The sequence below is a fragment of the Thermobia domestica genome, chromosome 14, assembly GCF_964235325.1.
Source record: "Thermobia domestica chromosome 14, izTheDome1.hap1.1, whole genome shotgun sequence".
Lineage (NCBI taxonomy): Eukaryota > Metazoa > Arthropoda > Insecta > Zygentoma > Lepismatidae > Thermobia > Thermobia domestica.
In genome coordinates, this window is record NC_137467.1 from 192,089,226 (window position 1) to 192,108,734 (window position 19,509).

Here is a 19,509-nt window from a genome sequence, read left to right on the forward strand (position 1 = left end):
GGATTATTTATCGTTGTATAAATGTTATATCGTTCAATCCTCGATGTGCCTTATATCTAAGGAGGCTAAAAGTTATGTAGAAAAACAATTAATCAACGTATAAGCATCCGCCCATGAAATCAAGCTTGCGGTTACATGCACTAAATTTTTGTAAATGTCATGAAAATGTTATTATGATATTAATTTTATGAGCATACATTGAAAAATTTCCAATGGATGCTTGAGCCTCAGAGCCAAGGCCGTACCAATCTAGTCGGTACCTGTGGTGTACAAAATTACCGATGTTCAATATTACATTTCTCTTTAGTTTTGAAAATGAAACACTAATATGTTTTAAAATGAAATGAAATATCTAGTTTAACGTCCGACGTTTATGCACCGAGGCTAAAGGAGACGGTGATGATAAAAAAACGAATGAAATGGTGGAATGAAGAAAGTAGGAGGAAACAGAAAAACCCAGAGATAATCTACGCACACGGTTTTTGCCACCAAAAAACACGCAGGCTGGGATCGAACCAAAGACCCCATGCATCACAGGTGAACGTTCTACTACTGAGCCGGTACTTGTGCAAGACTCTTACACAAGAATGGTCTTGGTCTTGGTCTTGCAGGTATGGTCTTGGTCTTGGTCTCGCAGGTATGGTCTTGGTTTTGGTCTTTCACCCCTTGGTCTTGGTCTTGATCTTGCACCCCTTGGCCTTGGTTTTGGTCTTGCACCCCTTGGTTTTGTTCTTGGTCTTGCACCCCTTGGTCTTGGTCTTGCATCCCTTGGTCTTGGTCTTCCATCCCATGGTCTTGGTCTTGATCTTGCACCTCTTGGTCTTGGTCTTCTTCTTGCACTGCTTGGTCTTGATCTTTCACCCCTTGGTCTTGGTCTTGGTCTTGCATCCATTGGTCTTTGTCTTGGTTTTGCATCCCTTGGTCTTGGTCTTGCATCCCTTGGTCTTGGTCTTGCATCCCTTGGTCTTGGTCTTGGTCTTGCATCCCTTAGTCTTGGTCTTTCATCACTTGGTCTTGCACCCCTTGGTCTTGGTCTTGGTCTTGCATGCAAGACTCTTGCACAAACTGCAAGACCAAGACTCTTGCGCTCATCACTACTAATAATATATAGTAAATAATGTTTAATCTGGGAAATTTGCAACATTCTGATCAACATGCAGGTGACGTCAACTGAAACATTATACAATCCCATCTCGAGAGAAAGAAATTCCCAGTTTGTTCTTGCATTTCCCACGTTATACTAATTACAAAATTAAAAATAGTAATAAAAACATGAAAAATGAAGTGATTCTATGCCACACATTTTCTTCATTATATAAGTAAACTGTCCATAAATTTCGATCTTCTACTTTACCAAGTAGTTTACCAACTATTTTTCTTAATTCAAAGAGATGTTAATGGAAACAAGTACATTTTGTCGTCAGGATTTACTATTTACGTAATTCATTTGTGTCATGACATTCTAATGAGTGTAAGGATACTAGAAGAATATTCTCCAGTCATTATGTGTAGGACATTTTTTAAATTCGTTGATCCTCATCTTGCATTATTTCCGTTAATTATATTCGTTGTATTTTTTTTTAAAAAAATACCAGAGTAGAGTTTACATCTCTTGGAACGAGTTTTTTGAGATAATCACAAATTACTTCTGCACTAGCATGCCGCACTAGCATAATAAAATTAGACAATTAACACTGATTTCAAAATCATTGAATAGTCATTAGTCTACTTTCCGCCCATAGAGAATTTTATTGATGAAGAGCCCTATATCTGCTGCAAATTGCGATTTAAAAAAATCCCTTTATCCCTTTTCGGGAAATTAATGTAAAACATCTCATAAAATTGGATTTTTGTCACGAGTTGGCATCGCTGTGATGGAAGCAACAGTTACGACGAAAGAAACTGAGAATAAGAAAAACAAGATTGATGAATGGACAGTTGATAAGGCAATATACCTCCTCCCTCTCCCCATTTTCTCCTTGTCCGACTTTGAGGCCAACAAATCTTTTAAGCCTTGTGAAATTCTAATATTTGGGTGCTCATAAGCTGTATACCCAGTTTCCCATATTTTTCAAAATAATTAAGAAAGTAGAAATTGACCCTAAAATTAATCTCCGCAGTTACCTAGCACTTAAAGAATATACTTTAATGGAATACTTTATGTTTCCATATGTTCCCCATTCTCAAAGAATAAATCTTTAATAAAATTATGATTACTTGCGTTCGTGACGAACTAACCAAGAACGAAGTCCATCAGAAGAACTATTATTTTACACGAAATTAAAAATTACACCAATAATGTATAGATTTTCCTTTCATTTGTTAACTATTTAAAATAATGGGAATGGGACTAATGACCATCCACCCGACTAGCAGAGACAACTTCCAAACCGCTTAGTGTAAGCTTGAATTGCAAGTCAGCCAAGCTTGCATCCAGCTTAATGGGAAAGCGTGCAAGCATGCCGCAAGCTTGATTCCAGTAACGAAGTAACATGGGAGCAACCTCGCATTTATTTATTTATTTATTTATTTATTTGTTTGTTTATTGTCAACACAACATTCTATAGCCCGATTACAGTGTTGTAAATTACGCAATTACATGTTTACAACTCCTGATAACATAACTTGAGTTCACAACTGTTGATAACTCATGATAATGGCATTTCTAAATGTCTTAGGCGACATATCACGTATATCAAATTCATTGTTATTTGAACACATTCTATTATACAAAGCTGTTGTCCTTCAGATAGCTGATTTCATCATTATATTAGTTCTTGATTGTTTGCAGTAATCTATTCAGTGTTTCATTCAAGCTTGACGCAAGCCTTTTACTCGGACGGCAAGTCAATAGCCGATGAACGGCCAGTGATGCTATGACGCTATGCGAAGGGTCTAAACCATCGCTTGCATGTACAGCAAATGGCAGATTATATGAAAGCAGGCGCTGAAAAGACAACTGTAGAAAGCCAAAAGCCAACCACGCGCCAATTGGCCAAAAGCTTTCTTGGTACTTGGTTAAGGATTCAATATGTGTGTCATAAGTTGCTACAAAGACTCTAATGTCAACTTTTTTTCTTTACGAATAAACTCAATGCAAATACACTTTTTACAATGACGATACGGAGATAATAGCAGGAAATAAAGACGTTTTATTAAACTCATGCAGAGACTTGGGTTTAGAAGCAAATGCAGATAAAAGTAAATACATTGAAAATTTGCTGTAACTCTCCTATGAAGGACAACAAAACTCTGACAAACTAGAGTAGCGCTCATCTCTGATGATAAAAGTCTTTGGTTCGATCTCGAGCAGTTAATAATTGATTATTTTTAAATAAAGAACGTTTATTTCGATAAAAATATAAAAGTATAAATATTTGGAAAACAATGGAAGGAAAACGTTACGCTGTTTTCCGGTACAAATAACTTTTACTGTGAGGAACTGTGAAACTGACTCCCAACTCGTTTCCTGAATATTTCTTTTCGTTTCCAGAGCGAATTATTATTATTATTATTATTATTATTATTATTATTATTATTATTATTATTATTATTATTATTATTATTATTATTATTATTTACTTCAAATTTCTGTCTCAAAGGCACATACTGTAATCATGCTTGATCCTAGCCATAGGGGTTAAATACACGGTTCTGATTGGTTGGAGTTATCCGCTTCTCGCCACATAGCATACATACAGCACAAATCAAAATTCAGATGTCGGTCCTCGTAGCCGAACATGATAGCAAGCGGTATAGTAATGAAAATCACTTTTGGCGTGGGTTCAAACCTGGCCGAAGGAAAGTTTATATTCCATTTTATTTGGGTTTTTAAATTTTCAGATCACTTTTATCATTAAAATAAGGTGAAAATAATCATTTTCCCTTGTACGTAATATATAGATATAATGCATGAAATGGGCTTTTTCCACCATTGACCTAGAGATTTCTGATAACCTTTATACACAATGACATTATGAACCAACAGAAGATTTGGTTTGGTTTGGTCAAGTTTAACGTCTCACGATTGTGCTTGCTAGGCTAAAGGAGGCGTGGACGTACTGATTATAGTGGAATTCGAACCAGTTTGGTCGTTCAACTGTACCCCACCGGGAATCGAACACTGTACCGCGTGAACCGAAGTCAAGCATGCTAACCACTAGACCAAAAACCAACAGGAGTGTAAGAAGTGGGATCCTCTCGAAGTGAGGGGTTGTAGGGGATAGTGGGTACTCAAAGCGGGGAAGGTGCCGGAGGCACTAGAAGGGGAAAGGTAGACATACGCTGATGATTTACTTATTTTAGGAAATATAGTTGAGCGAGCGTCAGTGAGCGAAGGGGGTTACCAGCCTGGCAGGGCTCGTTTTATTACACCTTTGTCCTCATTATAATACTACGTGACATTACATCATACTCGGGTAATGCAACTTAGACGTAAATCTAACCTCACCGCTTCCTTGTGAACAACTTTAGAACATTTGGCTAGGGTAGGGCGTGAAAACAAATATATGCGTCTCGAAGTCGTATTTAAATTTAGGGTCCCAGTGTGATGTTCCACCCGACCTTGAAGATTAATTTCTAAATATTGTTTCATATTTTCAGTTCTAAACTACTTTTATCTCAAAATAATGAATAACTGACAAGAATTACACAATTTCCTTAGGTATAGGTGATTGAAATATCGACTTTAACTAGAAGGGGCAGGTAACTTCAGTGAAAGTAAAAAACATACTTTTAAATCGAAATTTATTAATGTTCTACTCTTTCTCTACAGTCGACTCTACTTGAAGTGATCCTTGGTGAACTTTCAGTGGCGTCTGGGACGGTTCAAGTGAGAGGCCGAATGTCCTACGCCTGCCAAGATCCTTGGATATTCCAAGGCTCCATCCGAGATAACATCACAGTGGGAAGAGCCTATCACGAAGAGAAGTACTTACAGGTGGTCAGCGCCTGTGGATTGGCCAAGGACTTCACACAACTTCCCTTCGGAGATCTCACCGACGTCGGGGAGCGAGGAAGCATGCTTAGCGGAGGACAAAGAGCAAGGATAAATTTAGCAAGGTGAGTTAGAGTAGCCAATGAAGAAGTGTATTCTGGGTGACGTAATACAGGGTGCAGTAGTATCTAAGACTACAGCCAAGGATGTTATAAAATAGAGGATCTGCCCATACAACAAAATCGTGAAGCCATACGTCACAGTTTCGCCACGCCTACTCTGCCCGCTCCGCACCACTAAGATCGCAATGTTTCGAGTCAACAATCATGGCGGAAACGAGAGTAGCCAATCAAACGTGCCGGTTCGACGATGTTTGGCTGTTTCTTGGCTTCTCTGAGTTCATAGGCTGAAGATACGTATGGGCAGATCCTCTATTTTATAATATCCTTGACTAGAGCATATAAAGATAATATTACCAGTAGCGTAACCTAGTTACACCACCTACAACTCCTACAATGCAAGAGGACCAATCATGCCATGAGGACCATGCATATATTTTCTTTCTTTCTGAATGAAAAAGGTCAGGTCGTGTATTACGGTGGTTTTGTAAGGTAGTGCTTATCGTTAAGAATATAAGAAAGATGTTATCAAATCACTCCGTAGTTTAATTTTCTGCTACGTTCGGAGCAATTGTTACGCATGTCCACTGAGTGAAAAACTTACCAAAATCGCCGATAGCTTATTGCCTTTCTCTCGCGCCTAAAGCTACAGTATTTTTGTTTCTCAGTTGCCAACCGTGAAATCACGACATTCTAAGAATGGAATAAAAATCTTTCATTTTAACGTCCCACGATTATACTCTTTAGGCTAAGGGAGACGGATGATTAAAGCAAGTGAATGATGATGGAAGAATTAGTGGAATGAGAATGTGGGAGGAAACGTTAGTATCTCGAAAAAATAAAGGACACAATGTTATCCACTATAAACTTACTTGGTCGAGGGTCGAACTAGCGACCCTACACAGCAGAGATATGCGCTCTACCACTGAACCTCCGTGCTCCAACGAGATTCTAAGAAAAACCAGGAGGTATGTTGGTTGGATTGTTGATTGCAATTTAGTGGGCTTTTCAGCAGCGAGGCTATATGCGACTTGGGCCTAGGTTATAGAGGGATCTGCATCGTATGAGCTCCCATCTAGAATGAAAGCCAGGTCTCCCTCACGGCGGATCCAGAAGGGCACGCCCCATTTGAAGCGAAGATATAACTGTTCTGTTGTTATTTCAACGAGACGAGAGGACAGAAGTGTTTCTTTTGTTATCCATATAGATATTAGACCAATAATTTGCTGTCAATTTGATGTTAGTATGATACAAACTAACATGGCGTCATGTAATATCGTACGCTTGATTGGCTTAGAAAAAAAAAAGTGGGAACAAGTGAAAAGTGATTCGCTTAGCCAGTGGCATATTTAGAGCAGGGGTTGTCGAGCTCAAGCCCCCCCCGCAAAAAAAAAAATCGTTAGTTTTTCGCATTCCACGTAGCCTACAACAATAATCCTTCTAACCATTTCTAAGAATGTCATTGACTTTCCATTTTCTTACGCTGTTTGCTCAGAAATAAAGCTGTATTCGTCAAATTTCATTCCATGTAAGAACTACGTTCTTTTGTTTCTTTCTTTCGTCCTTTCTACTCTTCTGTTTCTTTTTCTTATCTTCTATCTATCTTCTTTCGTTTCTCCTATCATACTTTCAACCGTTGTTGTGATTCAAGTCGGTCGTCGTTAGTAACACCAAAACTAATAGGAGCTAATAAGAGAAACTGGTGTTCACACCAACTTGGGCGGATATCGATATAATGGGACTTTAGTTATTATAACAAAAGTATGAATATAGAAAAAGAATATTTACATCGTTTAGTTATAAAGGAAAGTAATGTTTGAATTAAAGAAAATCAAGAGGGGGGGAGCAAGTAGCCAGGGAAAGTAGGTAGGCCAAGAGGATGCTTCCCTTTTTCTTTGTATGATTAGAATATAAGGTTAGATCTACTGCTAAATTTTTGTATCATATCACATAAGATTCACCAGTCTGCAATTCTTGCCATTAAAACTTTAATTTATGCATAAAATATATTTAATTCTCAAAATCAGGTGGGCAATTGCCCCTTGCTTACTCATGTTGTGCATTCTCCCCCCCCCCCCGAAACAAAATCCTATATACGCCACTGCGCGGTAACTCTTATTACTAGATTTGGAAATAAAGGGAACGACTTCATTTCTCGGAAGGTGAATTTGTCCTAATGGTGGGGGTGAATACAAACATATCTTTGAAAGAGAAAAACAGAAAGAAAACAGATGTCATACCAAATACTAGAAAGGATGTTGCAGTTCTGATATTTCAAAATACGTAGAGACACACAATTTATAATTGTGGATGATGCATTATAACTGGAGTCCAGATATTGAAGGCAAAAATACTTTTTAAAAAATATTGTAACATATCACACTTCTTATGGGTCTTTGAAGGGAAATTTTCAAGCAACAGTGGATTTGAAGGGAACAACTCCTTTTCTTACATAACGTTTGCACACAAACTACACTAAACTTCACACAAATACTATTTGTGTTCTCTTAAATCCAAGGTTTGAACCTTGTACTCAAGTAAAGGTAGCGTAGGGAGGAGTTGAGAATATTTGGGTATCGTAGGGTAAGGTATAGTAGTGTAGGTTAGGTTAGATTACGTTAGTTCACCTTATATTCAACGTGTAGCCATTATTTTCAAATGTGGGGTAGAGTAGGTTAGATGAGGTTACGTCAGTGCTGTAGTTCTAAACTTTTCAGAGGGTATACGTTGATTTGAGATGATCTATCATTGCCATAAGAGACATTTAATAAACAATGTAAATCGTATGTATGAATTAATTCAATATTAATAATACATGACTGTTTTATAGTCTAAAAAGCATTTTATGCTATTTTCTTGCTGACACTCTTTACATAAATGACAGCATCAATAACATAAATGGGTGTAGGTATGGAGAAGAAAGCAACTCACTCCAAGGAACAGAAAAGATAGCGCCTGATTTTTTTTTTCATGACTCATATATATGAACATCTGCTAACATTAAGAGTATAAGAGGAAAATTGTGATATAGTCACTTTATCATTGGAGTCGTGGCCCGATTAAATAAATAAATAAATAAATATAAACGACACAATAGTAGAAAATACTATACGCTTTGAAGCAGAAGGTACACTCTAATGACTAAAATTAAGCAGAGGGTATACGGCGTGTACCGCCGTGTACCCTCGACTACAGCCCTGGGTTACGTATGGCAGCCGTATGGCTGTCTCATATCAACAAGAAATCCCTGAAGTTCTATGTAAAGTAGCAAGACTAATTTAATATTATTCAGTTGAACTCGTTTCTCTCAGGAATTACTTTGGTCTGACGAGGAACCATTTTAGGGAGTGAGATTCTAGAAAACTTGGAAGCCGAAAAATAAGGAGCACACTAATGTACAGGGTGAGCATAAAGTCTTGCCCTGAATACAAAAAAAATATTACAGAAGAACCGTTTGACATAATAATATAAGTATGGTCAGTTACATAGGTTAGTATTACTAGTTTTTTAAACACCACTTACGTTACTTATGTTACTGATGGGCGATTTGTTGTCTTGATACGACAGCACGCATTGCGCTTTCTCCTGCTTCGATGCCATTTCGCCAACTAATCCGCGCGCGCCAAGTAACATACTGCGTCACTCTTGGGTAGCACTAGTGCCATCTATTGGTCTAAAAAAAACTTGTAATACGAACCTATGTAATGGACTAGAATTTACATTATTCTGTCCAACAGTTATTCCATAATAAATTTTTATAATCAGGGCAGGACTTTATGGTCACGGTGTACTATAATTCAAACTTATTTATTCGATCCTTCTACCTTTTTTTCTGGCGAAGTCGTTGATGATCTTTAGAATTAAACACTTGAAACTTTGCAAAGTTTTTCACAATATTTTCCTCGATTAGCAATGTTGATGAAGTTGATAGTCTTTGATTTGACACCGTATCCCAAGCTTGACACCGTATAAGTCATGACACCGTATAAGTCATGAAGCTTTTTAAGGTGCTCATACTCCTCTCGCAAGAGGCCATATTAGCAAGAGTATTCAATACAAGAGCGAAGAGTTTAACAGCTTCCGGTAGTGCTTCCTACAATCTATTTATCATTAAATATTTAAAAAGATTGTGAGATGAATAATACTTGTCTCCTTGTTTGCATATAAGTATAAACAAGTTCTCCTTTTAGTTTGTCTCGATTAAAATACGGTATTTTCTAATCAAGCTATTTAGTTTTAATTCTGCAAAATGAAGTCCGTCGTTGTACGCTACCAGGGGTAAAAGTGGATCTGAAAAGGTGAGGGGACGGTAGGTAGCAGCATGACGCCACGCCGTTAACCTTGCCTATCTTTAACCATTGTAATTTTGTAGGAACTGTGAGAATGCCGTACATATGTTTTCGAGGTAAGGGACGGCGTCCCTCCGCGTTCCCTCTCACTTTTACCCTTGTACGATGGGATTCCCCACCCACCCCAAGAAACTCAATAAATTCCAGATTTCGAAATCTCTGTCTCGAGCTGAATTATGGTGCGATCAATGATTTCAAATGAAGACTTTAGTAAACTATCTATATTCTCATTTGTGTACTGGTTTCGATTTTCATCTACACTATCGCAATTTAGAAGCTTCTATGATTTTGTATTACAACTTCATATTGTTTCTTGAGGTCTCAGTTCCGTAATAGATTTCACGTAATTCGAAATTTCATTATTGCGTACTTATTGCATCCGATTTTATTTTGCAAAAGATCGTAAAGTACACTTAAATGCATAAGCATTCAATTTAATAAGTGCAGCAAGAAAACAAATAATATCAAGTCACATAGGTATCTTGTTAACTCTATAGCAATGTGAATAGAATTTGAAAATGAAAGGAAATTTTTGAGTTTTACGTCCCACGCTTATGCCGGTTAGGCTAAAGGAGACGGTGGTGATGAGAGATGAATCAAATGGTAGAATGAAGAGTGCGAGGAAACGGGAGAACCCCGAGAAAACCCACGCACATGGTGTTTGTCCACCAGAAAGTTCACTTGGCGGAAGCAGGGTTTGAACCCGAGACCCCAAGCACCAGAGGTGAACGCTCTACCACTGAGGCACCGCAGCCCCAGAATGAATAGAATTTGAGTACCACCCATTGTTATTTATAATGTAGCATAGAGCAGATATACGTTTTGAATACCTGTAGTGTTCAAATATTGTGGCAACACCACAGGATTGGTAATTTTATCTATTAACACAAGAATTCGTCAATGTAAAAAATCACCTTCCTCTCCCAAAGTAATTCACTTTTTACTTGGACGACTGAAACAGCTGTGAAGATTGTGTGTTCCAAAGCTGTGTACATGTTAAACCATGCAATCTTTGAAACTAAGTAAATATGTTTCTACATAGCTATGTATTTTATATCTTTGGCGCTGACTTTAAGTTTCTCAATGGGTGCTCATGGTCGGCACTAACGTCCCATATTCTTTTTATTATATTTTGCCTTAGTAGATCTAGTAGCCCCGTAGTTTTCAAATTCTTCCTGACAGGTGCGTAATAAATTATCTAGAGCTGCTGAAATAAAATAAATTGTGAAATTATTTTTAAATTGCAATGGCTAAAAAAATAATTTATTTTAATTTATTTTAGCACGATTTCCTAAATACCATGTTGAACAAAATTCCTAAACATTATTAAGATTTTGTTTGTGTATTTCAAAAAACATGTTTAGCAATATTGGTCAAAGTAAGGAGACACAAAATTATTCAAATAATAATAATTACAGTCAAACCTTTAAGGAACATTTTAGGATAATTTGAGTGAAAATAGAAAATGATTCAACTGGCTTGTAATTTACGTAAAGCATTTTAGATTTTTAAAAACATAAATTATTAACATCAAACACCAATTTCTTTAAAGAAATAACTATACAAAATTACAATTACGAATTATTATTATCGTTGTAATGTTAGACTCTATCGCTCCGTCCTCGATATACCATAAACCTGAAGACTCCAAAATAGGTAGCCTTTGGCGTGGGAGACCCGGGTTCGATTCCCGGCGGGAGCTCATGTGGTTCGGATTCCACGTTAATCAGTAGGTCCACGTCTCATATAGCCTCGCTGCTGAAAGGGACGCTAAACTAAATCAACTCAACTCAACTCCAAAATAGGTAGTAGGGCCGCGGTGGCTCAGTGGTAGAGCGTTCACCTCTGGTGCTTGGGGTCCCGGGTTCAATCCCAGCCCCCGCCAAGTGAACTTTGTGGTGGACAAACACCGTGTGCGTGGGTTTTCTCGGGGTTCTCCCGTTTCCTCCCACTTTCTTCATTCCACCATTTCATTCATTATTCATCATCACCGTCTCCTTTAGCCTAACCGGCATAACCGTGGGACGTAAAACTCAAAGATCGAAAATAGGTATTGCTAAATGATTATTAAACACATACGCATCCCTATCTAAAATTAACCTGAGATCATATGCACTATAGTTTTATTATTATTATTATTATTATTTACTGCATGAAAGTGTAATTTCGAAGTTAATTGGAACTCAAAAATTCAATGGGTGCTGAGCACCTATTAAATATCTCTAAAGGGTGCTTGAGCCCCGAAGCACACACGTAGTCGGCGCCTATGTTTTATATCGTACATTTAAAATAATGTATTTGCGTAGTTAAATATTTATTTATTACCTAACAAATTTTTATAACGAGTTAAGTAAGTGATTTACTGCCCGTAAGTTAGCACTTACCATTCGCTTCCTCCAAGTCTTCGGTTGATCTGGAAATTACCTAAAAGCTAGCGACATCTATTGTTTATCAGGGAGGAGAAAGAGCAGCTACCGACATCTATTACCCAAGCTGTGAACTATATGAAATTAGTGTGACATACATACTGATGCGTTTTGCATTTAACCAATAACAATTTGCTTCAAATTTCTTTTCAGGGCAGTTTATCAAGACGCGGACATTTATTTGCTGGATGATGTATTTTCTGCAGTGGACTCAAGAATAGCCAACCATTTGTTCAATGAAGTCGTGCTTCGTTTGTTGGAGAAGAAGATACGGATTGTTGTGACACACCAAATGCAGTTTGTCTCTCAAGCTGATATAATTGTTGTGTTGCATCAGGTATTACACTCTTCTCTACATCCGATCTCTTAGCACTACTAAAGTTCATATTAGTATAGGAGGAGCGTCTAATAAGTTACTTACCTAGATAGAAATGGAGGGGCGGAGCATATGACACCTGTCACGCACGCCAAGGCCACTGTGCGGAACCCCGCTGCGCAATTTGAGGTCAGTCGAAGCAACGTATTGACCTTGAGGAGAATGTGTTACGCCGCGTAGCGAATGTTTGTGCACACGGCCCGGAAGCTTCAAGTATTGCTGACTGAGGTTTCTAAGTGTTGAATCATTCTCCCTACAGTCCGGACATGGCCCCTAGTGACTATTTCCTCTTTCGAGACCTAAAGAAACATCTGCGCGGACTTAGTTTTTCGTCGGACACTCAGGTTCAACAGGCTATTTCTCAGTGGTTTGCAGGCCATGATAAAGACTATTTTTCCTCTGCGATTTCTTCGCTGTCCTCAAAGTGGCGATGGTGTAAACCTACATGGGACTACATCGATAAACAGTGATGACCAGACGAGCCTATCTGCATTCCTTTTTTAAGTTGATTTTGAGTTTAACGTCCCTTTCAGCAGCAAGGCTATATGAGACGGGACCTACTGATTAACTTGGAATCCGAACTACATGAGCTCCTCCGCTGATCGAACTCGCATCTCCCACGCCAAAAGCGAGTACGCTAACCGCTTAGCCACAAAGGAGCTCTGCATTCCTTTTTATCTAGGTAGATGACTTATTGGACACCCCTCGTATTTGCCGCTCATAACGTTTATAAAGCTCGCTTATAATGTAGCTAATAGCTGATGTTAATATTCTGCCAGTTTAAACTTCTTCCCAAGTTTATAACAATAATTTTAGTGTGAAGCGCTTTATGAACCAAACGGCATGAATGCTTGTTGATAAAAGAATATAATATTAGTTCACGAAAAGAATAGTTAGAAGTATAATGGTTCATGAACTAAAATTATTGTTGCAAGTTCGAGAAAACGTCTAAAACTGACAGAATACCAAGAACAATGCTTTGTTTTCCGAGTTCTTTATGTGAAATGCAAATCCTACCTTTTTAACTACACCGCATATCCTACTGATAATGATACCAGGCGCTATATTGTTAAATTGCTCACCTCTTTAAAAAAAATCAGAAGATAAATTAGCAAAACATACCTCATCAGTCCCTGTACCACTGTTCATTTTGTTGAGCATTTTTGCTCTTTCACCCACATAGGCCTACGGCTCGCGTGGAGAAAATAAATTTGTTTTCATTTTCTCTCACCTGATGTCGCTTAAATCGAAATCTTACGAATTTTCCGAAATATAGCGTGCTCTATATAAGAGATATGTTATAGCAGTGGCGTATTTACGATTTTGTTTCGGGGGGCTTTGCTAACTTTCGGGGGGGGGCTTTGCCTGAAAATGTGAAAATTCTGCAAGATATTTCATATACTTTACTATAGTAAGTAAGATTTCGGGGGGCTTAAGCCCGGAAGCCCCCCTAAATACACCACTGTATTATAGTATCGTTCAGAACATAGGAAATTACACGCTATCTGATGCCGTACAAGTTGAGATTTTGACTCTAGGAGAAATCATAAGAAATATCCTAGGATCCATCCTATATAGTATATATCGGGCCTTATTATCAGAAAATCGTTAAATATTTAAAAAGGAGTTTGTTTGGTAAGCCGGGATATTTTGGGTACTATTGTAAAATCATCAGTTAAATGGTTGTTAAACACATTTAACAATGTTAATTATAAAAGTTAATATATTTGTTAGTGACATCTCATTTTATAATCCATGATACATATATTGTAACCGTGATGTTTAAATTGCAGGGAAAGGTAAAAGCTTGTGGAACATATCACGAGGTTATTCAGAAAGGAGTAGATTTCAGTTCTTTTGTGATGGACACTGCTACAGCAGTGGAAGATGATATTGAGGAGGAAGAACTTACGACACACGTTGTACCAGTGATACAAAATGGAGTCAGAAGAGAAAGCGTTTGGACTGTAGATGCTTCCCAGTTAAGAGTGAGTTTCTATGCACATTTTTTTTTCTATATGTCAAACATTATGACTAGGATTACTTCCCTCCAACTATAGTAGCATTATTCATAACGTTTACACTTTCTTTGAAAGGAATGTCATTCTTTCCATTAGTTAAGAGATAAATCCATTCAAAAGTAGTTTTTATCAAAGGCATGCATTGTACGAGGCGCATCCAGAAAGTAAGTTTCCCACGCGTCCCATAGCTAGGAAACCATATGTTGCGCGAAGCGACTGCGTGTACGTGAGAGGGTAAGGTCCTAACATGGCGTATGCACCAGCAGAACTTCCCTAGTTCTCTCAGTAGCGTCGTGGCAGTGGTTGAAGATGGACGTTCCTATTCTAGCTCCCACCGCGTGTGAAGTGCGAGCAGTGATAAAGGTTTTGAATGCACAGGATATAGTACCGATTGAAATCCGTCGTCAGCTGTATCGTTGCAAACATGTTAATGCTGACCCTGTGCGCCTTGCTTTGTGCTCTAGGGTCAGTTGCTTCAACACAAAACTTCTTGATCAACAGGCACTCCGTGACAGTGGTGTGCAATAAGGAGCGTAAAAGCTCCAGGAACTGCTTGCTCATGCCGTTAGACCCATGGACCTGGCACAGCTAACGACACTGTCTAATGAAATCACAACTACACTGTTTAATGAAAAGTATTTTACTAGAGTACTAGGTAATGCTCTTAAACGACGATTTTTTGTTGTAATACATGTTTCTAACGTAACTGATATTTCCATAACAAATTTGAATGTTAGGTACGAATTACCATAACGTAATCTGTATTATAAGAGTGTAGCTAGCATGTCATTGTAATTACACCCTGGGCACATATTGCTATATATGATACGTACCGGTTTCATGTTAAACATTCTGTAGCATCCAACTCATTCTATGCTTTAAAAAATAATACTGTTCGTTTAAAATATAACACCGTTTTATTTAAAGGCAAGTGAGAAGAAGATGTGGGTGAGTGAAGAAGGAGAATCAGAAGATGCAACGAAACCTTCCAGAAGTTCACTAAAAGCTTTACAAACTTATTTTCAAAGTGCAACAAAAAATTGGTGGCACAAATTAATTCTCATTGGGCTCTTTATACTGGTGCAAGTCGTCTTCAACTGTTCAGATGTTTGGTTAACTATTTGGTAAGTGCACTACTTGATTTTTGTTTGTTCTAGTTCTTCTAACTTCTTTCTAGGAATTGGCATCCTGATCCTACAGAAAATCACAGTTCCTTACGGGTATGTAAGTCTTGAGATGAAACGATATGGCTGCAGACATACGCCCAAGCAGCAGTTTAATTGTATCAAATTGTTAAAAATGTTTTTAGTAGTTACAGCACATACTGTAACTGAAGTGGCACGGACAGATGTGGGTCTGAGAAGGCCTGTTATCAAATGATGTGTTTAAATACTTAAATTGTCATAAGAATCTCCTGGCACCAACGTTTGCTATATTCTGCTTAAACAAAATCATAACAAATCATATAGGGTGGCATTCAGAATGAATTCGTAAATCAAGCTTTAGTCACACGAATTGTTAGTGTCGTACTAGTCCTGTACTAAGGAGGGTGTACTTTTTGGTATTCAGAAACTCCTTGAAGCTCAGCTAATAAGTTGATTTGAGTGTGATTAACTAATACAACCCCATACCTCGCGTAAGAAAAATAAATGTGGCAACTACAGAGATATACAAGTGCGCATGCATAGTCTAAAAATAAAAATATACGAAATTCGAATTTTTTGTGTGTGTGTGTGGTTTAACATCATAACTTATAAATAGTTATGAAATCGAATTATAATTAACGTATTTATTTCTGGAGGGGGGTGTTTATGGCAGGAATAAGTAGAAGTCAATTAATATAAGCGAAATAGAAAGTTTATGGTAATTATAAGGGAAGATAAATTATCGATCAATTGTATGTATCCCTCCGAATACGATATTTTTCTATTCATCTACACATTTATTTTTCTACTTATCTTTCGCTGATCACTTTAAGAAACAGTTGTGCTATTGTAGAGGACTTGGCTAAAAAACTGCATCATAGTTAATTCACCCAATTATGTGAAAGGATAGAAAGAAAGGCAGATAATTAATTGCCTTTACATTCTCATAAAATAAGTTTACCATAGGTAAACCAGTGTACCTTCTGCTTTAAATTAACTAGTCCCATGTGACTAACTGAGTCAAGGTACTACGTGCTAATCAGAGATTCTGAATATACTTCTCACAACAATACGTTAGTCAAACCCTTAGTATGCCGCTAACGTCAAAACGGCTCTGGTAACGGTATAAAGTCTAAAGTAAAATTATTCAAAAGTATAAATATGTATTAAAAGCGAGTATAAAACTTTGCTACTTAACTGTCCGCCATCTTACCAGCATCAAGAACACCTCCATTGTTTTTGTTTTTTTTTCTATCTATTTCAATATTTGGGTTATAATTTATTAGAGTTGCAACATTATAGCCAAATCGACTATATCACGTAGACATTTTGTTTATTTAAAATAACATGAATATGCACGGAGGATAAAGAAGATGGTGATTATGAGACGAATAATATAGTGGAATGATAAAAGTTGAAATGCTTAAACTAGTAAATTGTTATAGTTAAGTATTGTCAATGACGCTGCATATTTTTAAATTACATTACGTAACATAAAAAATTATATGAAAATACAAATTGCCCAAAATGGAATTGTTTAAAGTATAAACATTGAAACAATAGTGTTGAATTTAAAACTTATCCGGCAGCCATCTTCTAGGATTATTTTCCAATGATTTCAAACAGATTATGTTCTATCGTCTTCTTCTTCTTTCTGATCATCAGCTACGAGATAAGTATTTTACTTCCTTTGATGAGGCCTTAATTTTTTTTACCGAAATCCTTTGCTGTTTACCGGTGACCTGTTAGCCCCCTTATGAAACAAAATTTGATTGGAATTGAGCCAGATCGTTTGATCGTCGTTTGATCGCGTTTGATCGCCAAAAATTATCGTTTGACCGCCACGCGTAGTGGCGTAATAAGAGTAATTGCTTAGGGGGGGCTAACAGGTTAACCTGTTAGCCCCCCATTGAACCAAATTTGATCGGAATTGAGTCAGATCGTTTCATTGTCGTTTGATCGCAAAAAATATCGTTTGATCGCCACCCGTAGTGGCGTAATATGAATAATTAGGTAGGGGCTAAGAGGTTAACCTGTTAGCCCCCCCATCGAACCAAATTTGATCGGAATTGGGTCAGATCCTTCCATTGTCGTCTGACCGCGTTTGATAGTAAACAATTATCGTTTGGTCACTACGCGTAGTGGCGTGATAGAAGTAATTAGCTAGGGGGCTAACAGATTACCTTGTTAGCCAGCCATCCAACCAAATTTTATCGGAATTGGGTCAGATTGTTTCATTATCGTTTCATCGCGTTTCATCTCAAAAAAATTGTCGTTTGATCGCCACCCGTAGTAACGTAATACAAGTAATTAGTTAGGGTGGGCTAACAGGTTAATTTGTTAGCCCCCATCGAACCAAATTTGATCGGAATTGGGTCAGATCGTTTCATTGTCCTTTGATCACGAAACCTTTTGTTTGAGAGCCACCGGTAGTGACGTAATACAAGTAATTAGATAGTGGAAGCTAACAGGTTAACATGTTAGCTCCTCCTTGGAACCAAAATTGATCGGAATTGGCTCAGATTGCTTCATTGTTGTTTAATCGCGTTTGATCACCAAAAATTATCGTTAGATCGCCACCTCTAGTGACATAATACATGTAATTAGGTAGGGGGGCTAACAGGTTAACATGTTGGCCCCCCATAGAACCAAGTTTGATCCGAATCGGGTCAGAACATTTCATTGTCGTTTGATCGCGTTTAATCGCGAAAAGTTATCGTTTGATCGCCACCCGTTGAGACGTAATACAATTAATTACTTAGGGTGGGCTAACATGTTAATTTGTTAGCCCCCCATCGAACCAAATTTGATCGGAATTGGGTCAGATTGCTTCATTGTCCTTTGATCGCGAAACATTTTCGTTTTATAGCCCCTGTAGTGACGTAATACAAGTATTTAGGTAGGGGAGCTAACAGGTTAACATATTAGCTCCCCCTTGGAACCAAAATTGATCGCAATTGGCTCAAATTGCTTCATTGTTGTTTGATCGCGTTTGATCGCCAAAAATTATCGTTTGATCGCCACGCGTAGTGATGTAATACAAGTAATTAGATAGGGGGCGGCTAACAGGTTAACGTGTTAGCCCCCGCATCGAACCAAATGTAATCGGAATTGGGTCAGATGGTTTCACTGTCGTTTAATCGCATTTGATCGCCAACAATTATCGTTTGATCGCTACCCGTAGTGACGTAATACAAGTAATTAGTTAGGGGGGATAATAGATTAACCTGTTAGCCCCTCCATCGAACCAAATTTAATCAGAGTGGGTAAGATCGTTTCATTGTAGTTTGATCGCCAAAAATTATCGTTTGATCGGCACCCGAAATGACGTAATACAAGTTATTAGGTAGGGGCTAACAGGCTAACCTCTTATTCCCCCCCCCCCATCGAACCAAATTGATTGGAATTGGGTCAGATCGTTTCATTGTCGTTTAATAGCTTTTGATCGCTAACAATCATCGTTTTATCGCCACCCGTAGTGACGTAATACAAGTTATTAGTTATGAGGGGTCAGCAGGTTAAACTGTTAGACCCCATTGAACCAAATTTAATCGGAATTGGGTCAGATTGTTTCATTGTTGTTTGATCGAGTTTGATCGCCAAAAATGATCGTTTGATCGCCACACATACTGACGTAATTCAAATAATAATATAGGGGGGCTAACAGGTTAACATCTTAGCCCTACATCGAACCAAATTTTATCAAAATTGAGTCAGATTGTGTCATAGTCGTTTGATCACGTTTGATCGACAAAAATTATCGTTTGATCGCCACCCGTAGTGACGTAATACAAGTAATGAGGTAGGGGTTAACAGGTTAAACGCCGTTCGATCGCGTTTGATCGTCAACAATTATAGTTTGATTCCTACACGTAATGGCGTAACACATGTAATTACGTAGGGGGGTGCTAACGGGTCCCTCATCGAACTAAATTCGATCGGAATTGGGTCAGATCCTTTCATTGTCGTTTGATCCCGTTTGATAGGCAACAATTATCTTTTGGTCGGCAAGCGGAGTGACGTAATACAAGTAATTACGTAGGGGGGCTAACAGGTTTAACTTTTAGCCCCCATCGAACCAAATTTGGTCGGAATTTGCTCAGATCGTGTCATTGTCGTTTGATCGCATTTGATCGC

At 37.9% G+C, this 19,509-nt stretch overlaps 1 protein-coding gene across 1 annotated transcript in view; it reads left to right on the forward strand.

Annotated features, from left to right (window-relative positions):
* Positions 1-19,509, forward strand: part of LOC145670519 (ATP-binding cassette sub-family C member 4-like) — a 195,339-nt gene that overhangs the window by 116,308 nt on the left and 59,522 nt on the right. Inside the window, exons 11-14 of the mRNA XM_081739286.1 lie at positions 4,775-5,061; positions 11,984-12,167; positions 14,000-14,194; positions 15,155-15,351. Of these exons, the coding sequence (XP_081595412.1) occupies positions 4,775-5,061; positions 11,984-12,167; positions 14,000-14,194; positions 15,155-15,351 (863 nt within the window). The remainder of the gene's footprint in view (positions 1-4,774; positions 5,062-11,983; positions 12,168-13,999; positions 14,195-15,154; positions 15,352-19,509) is intronic.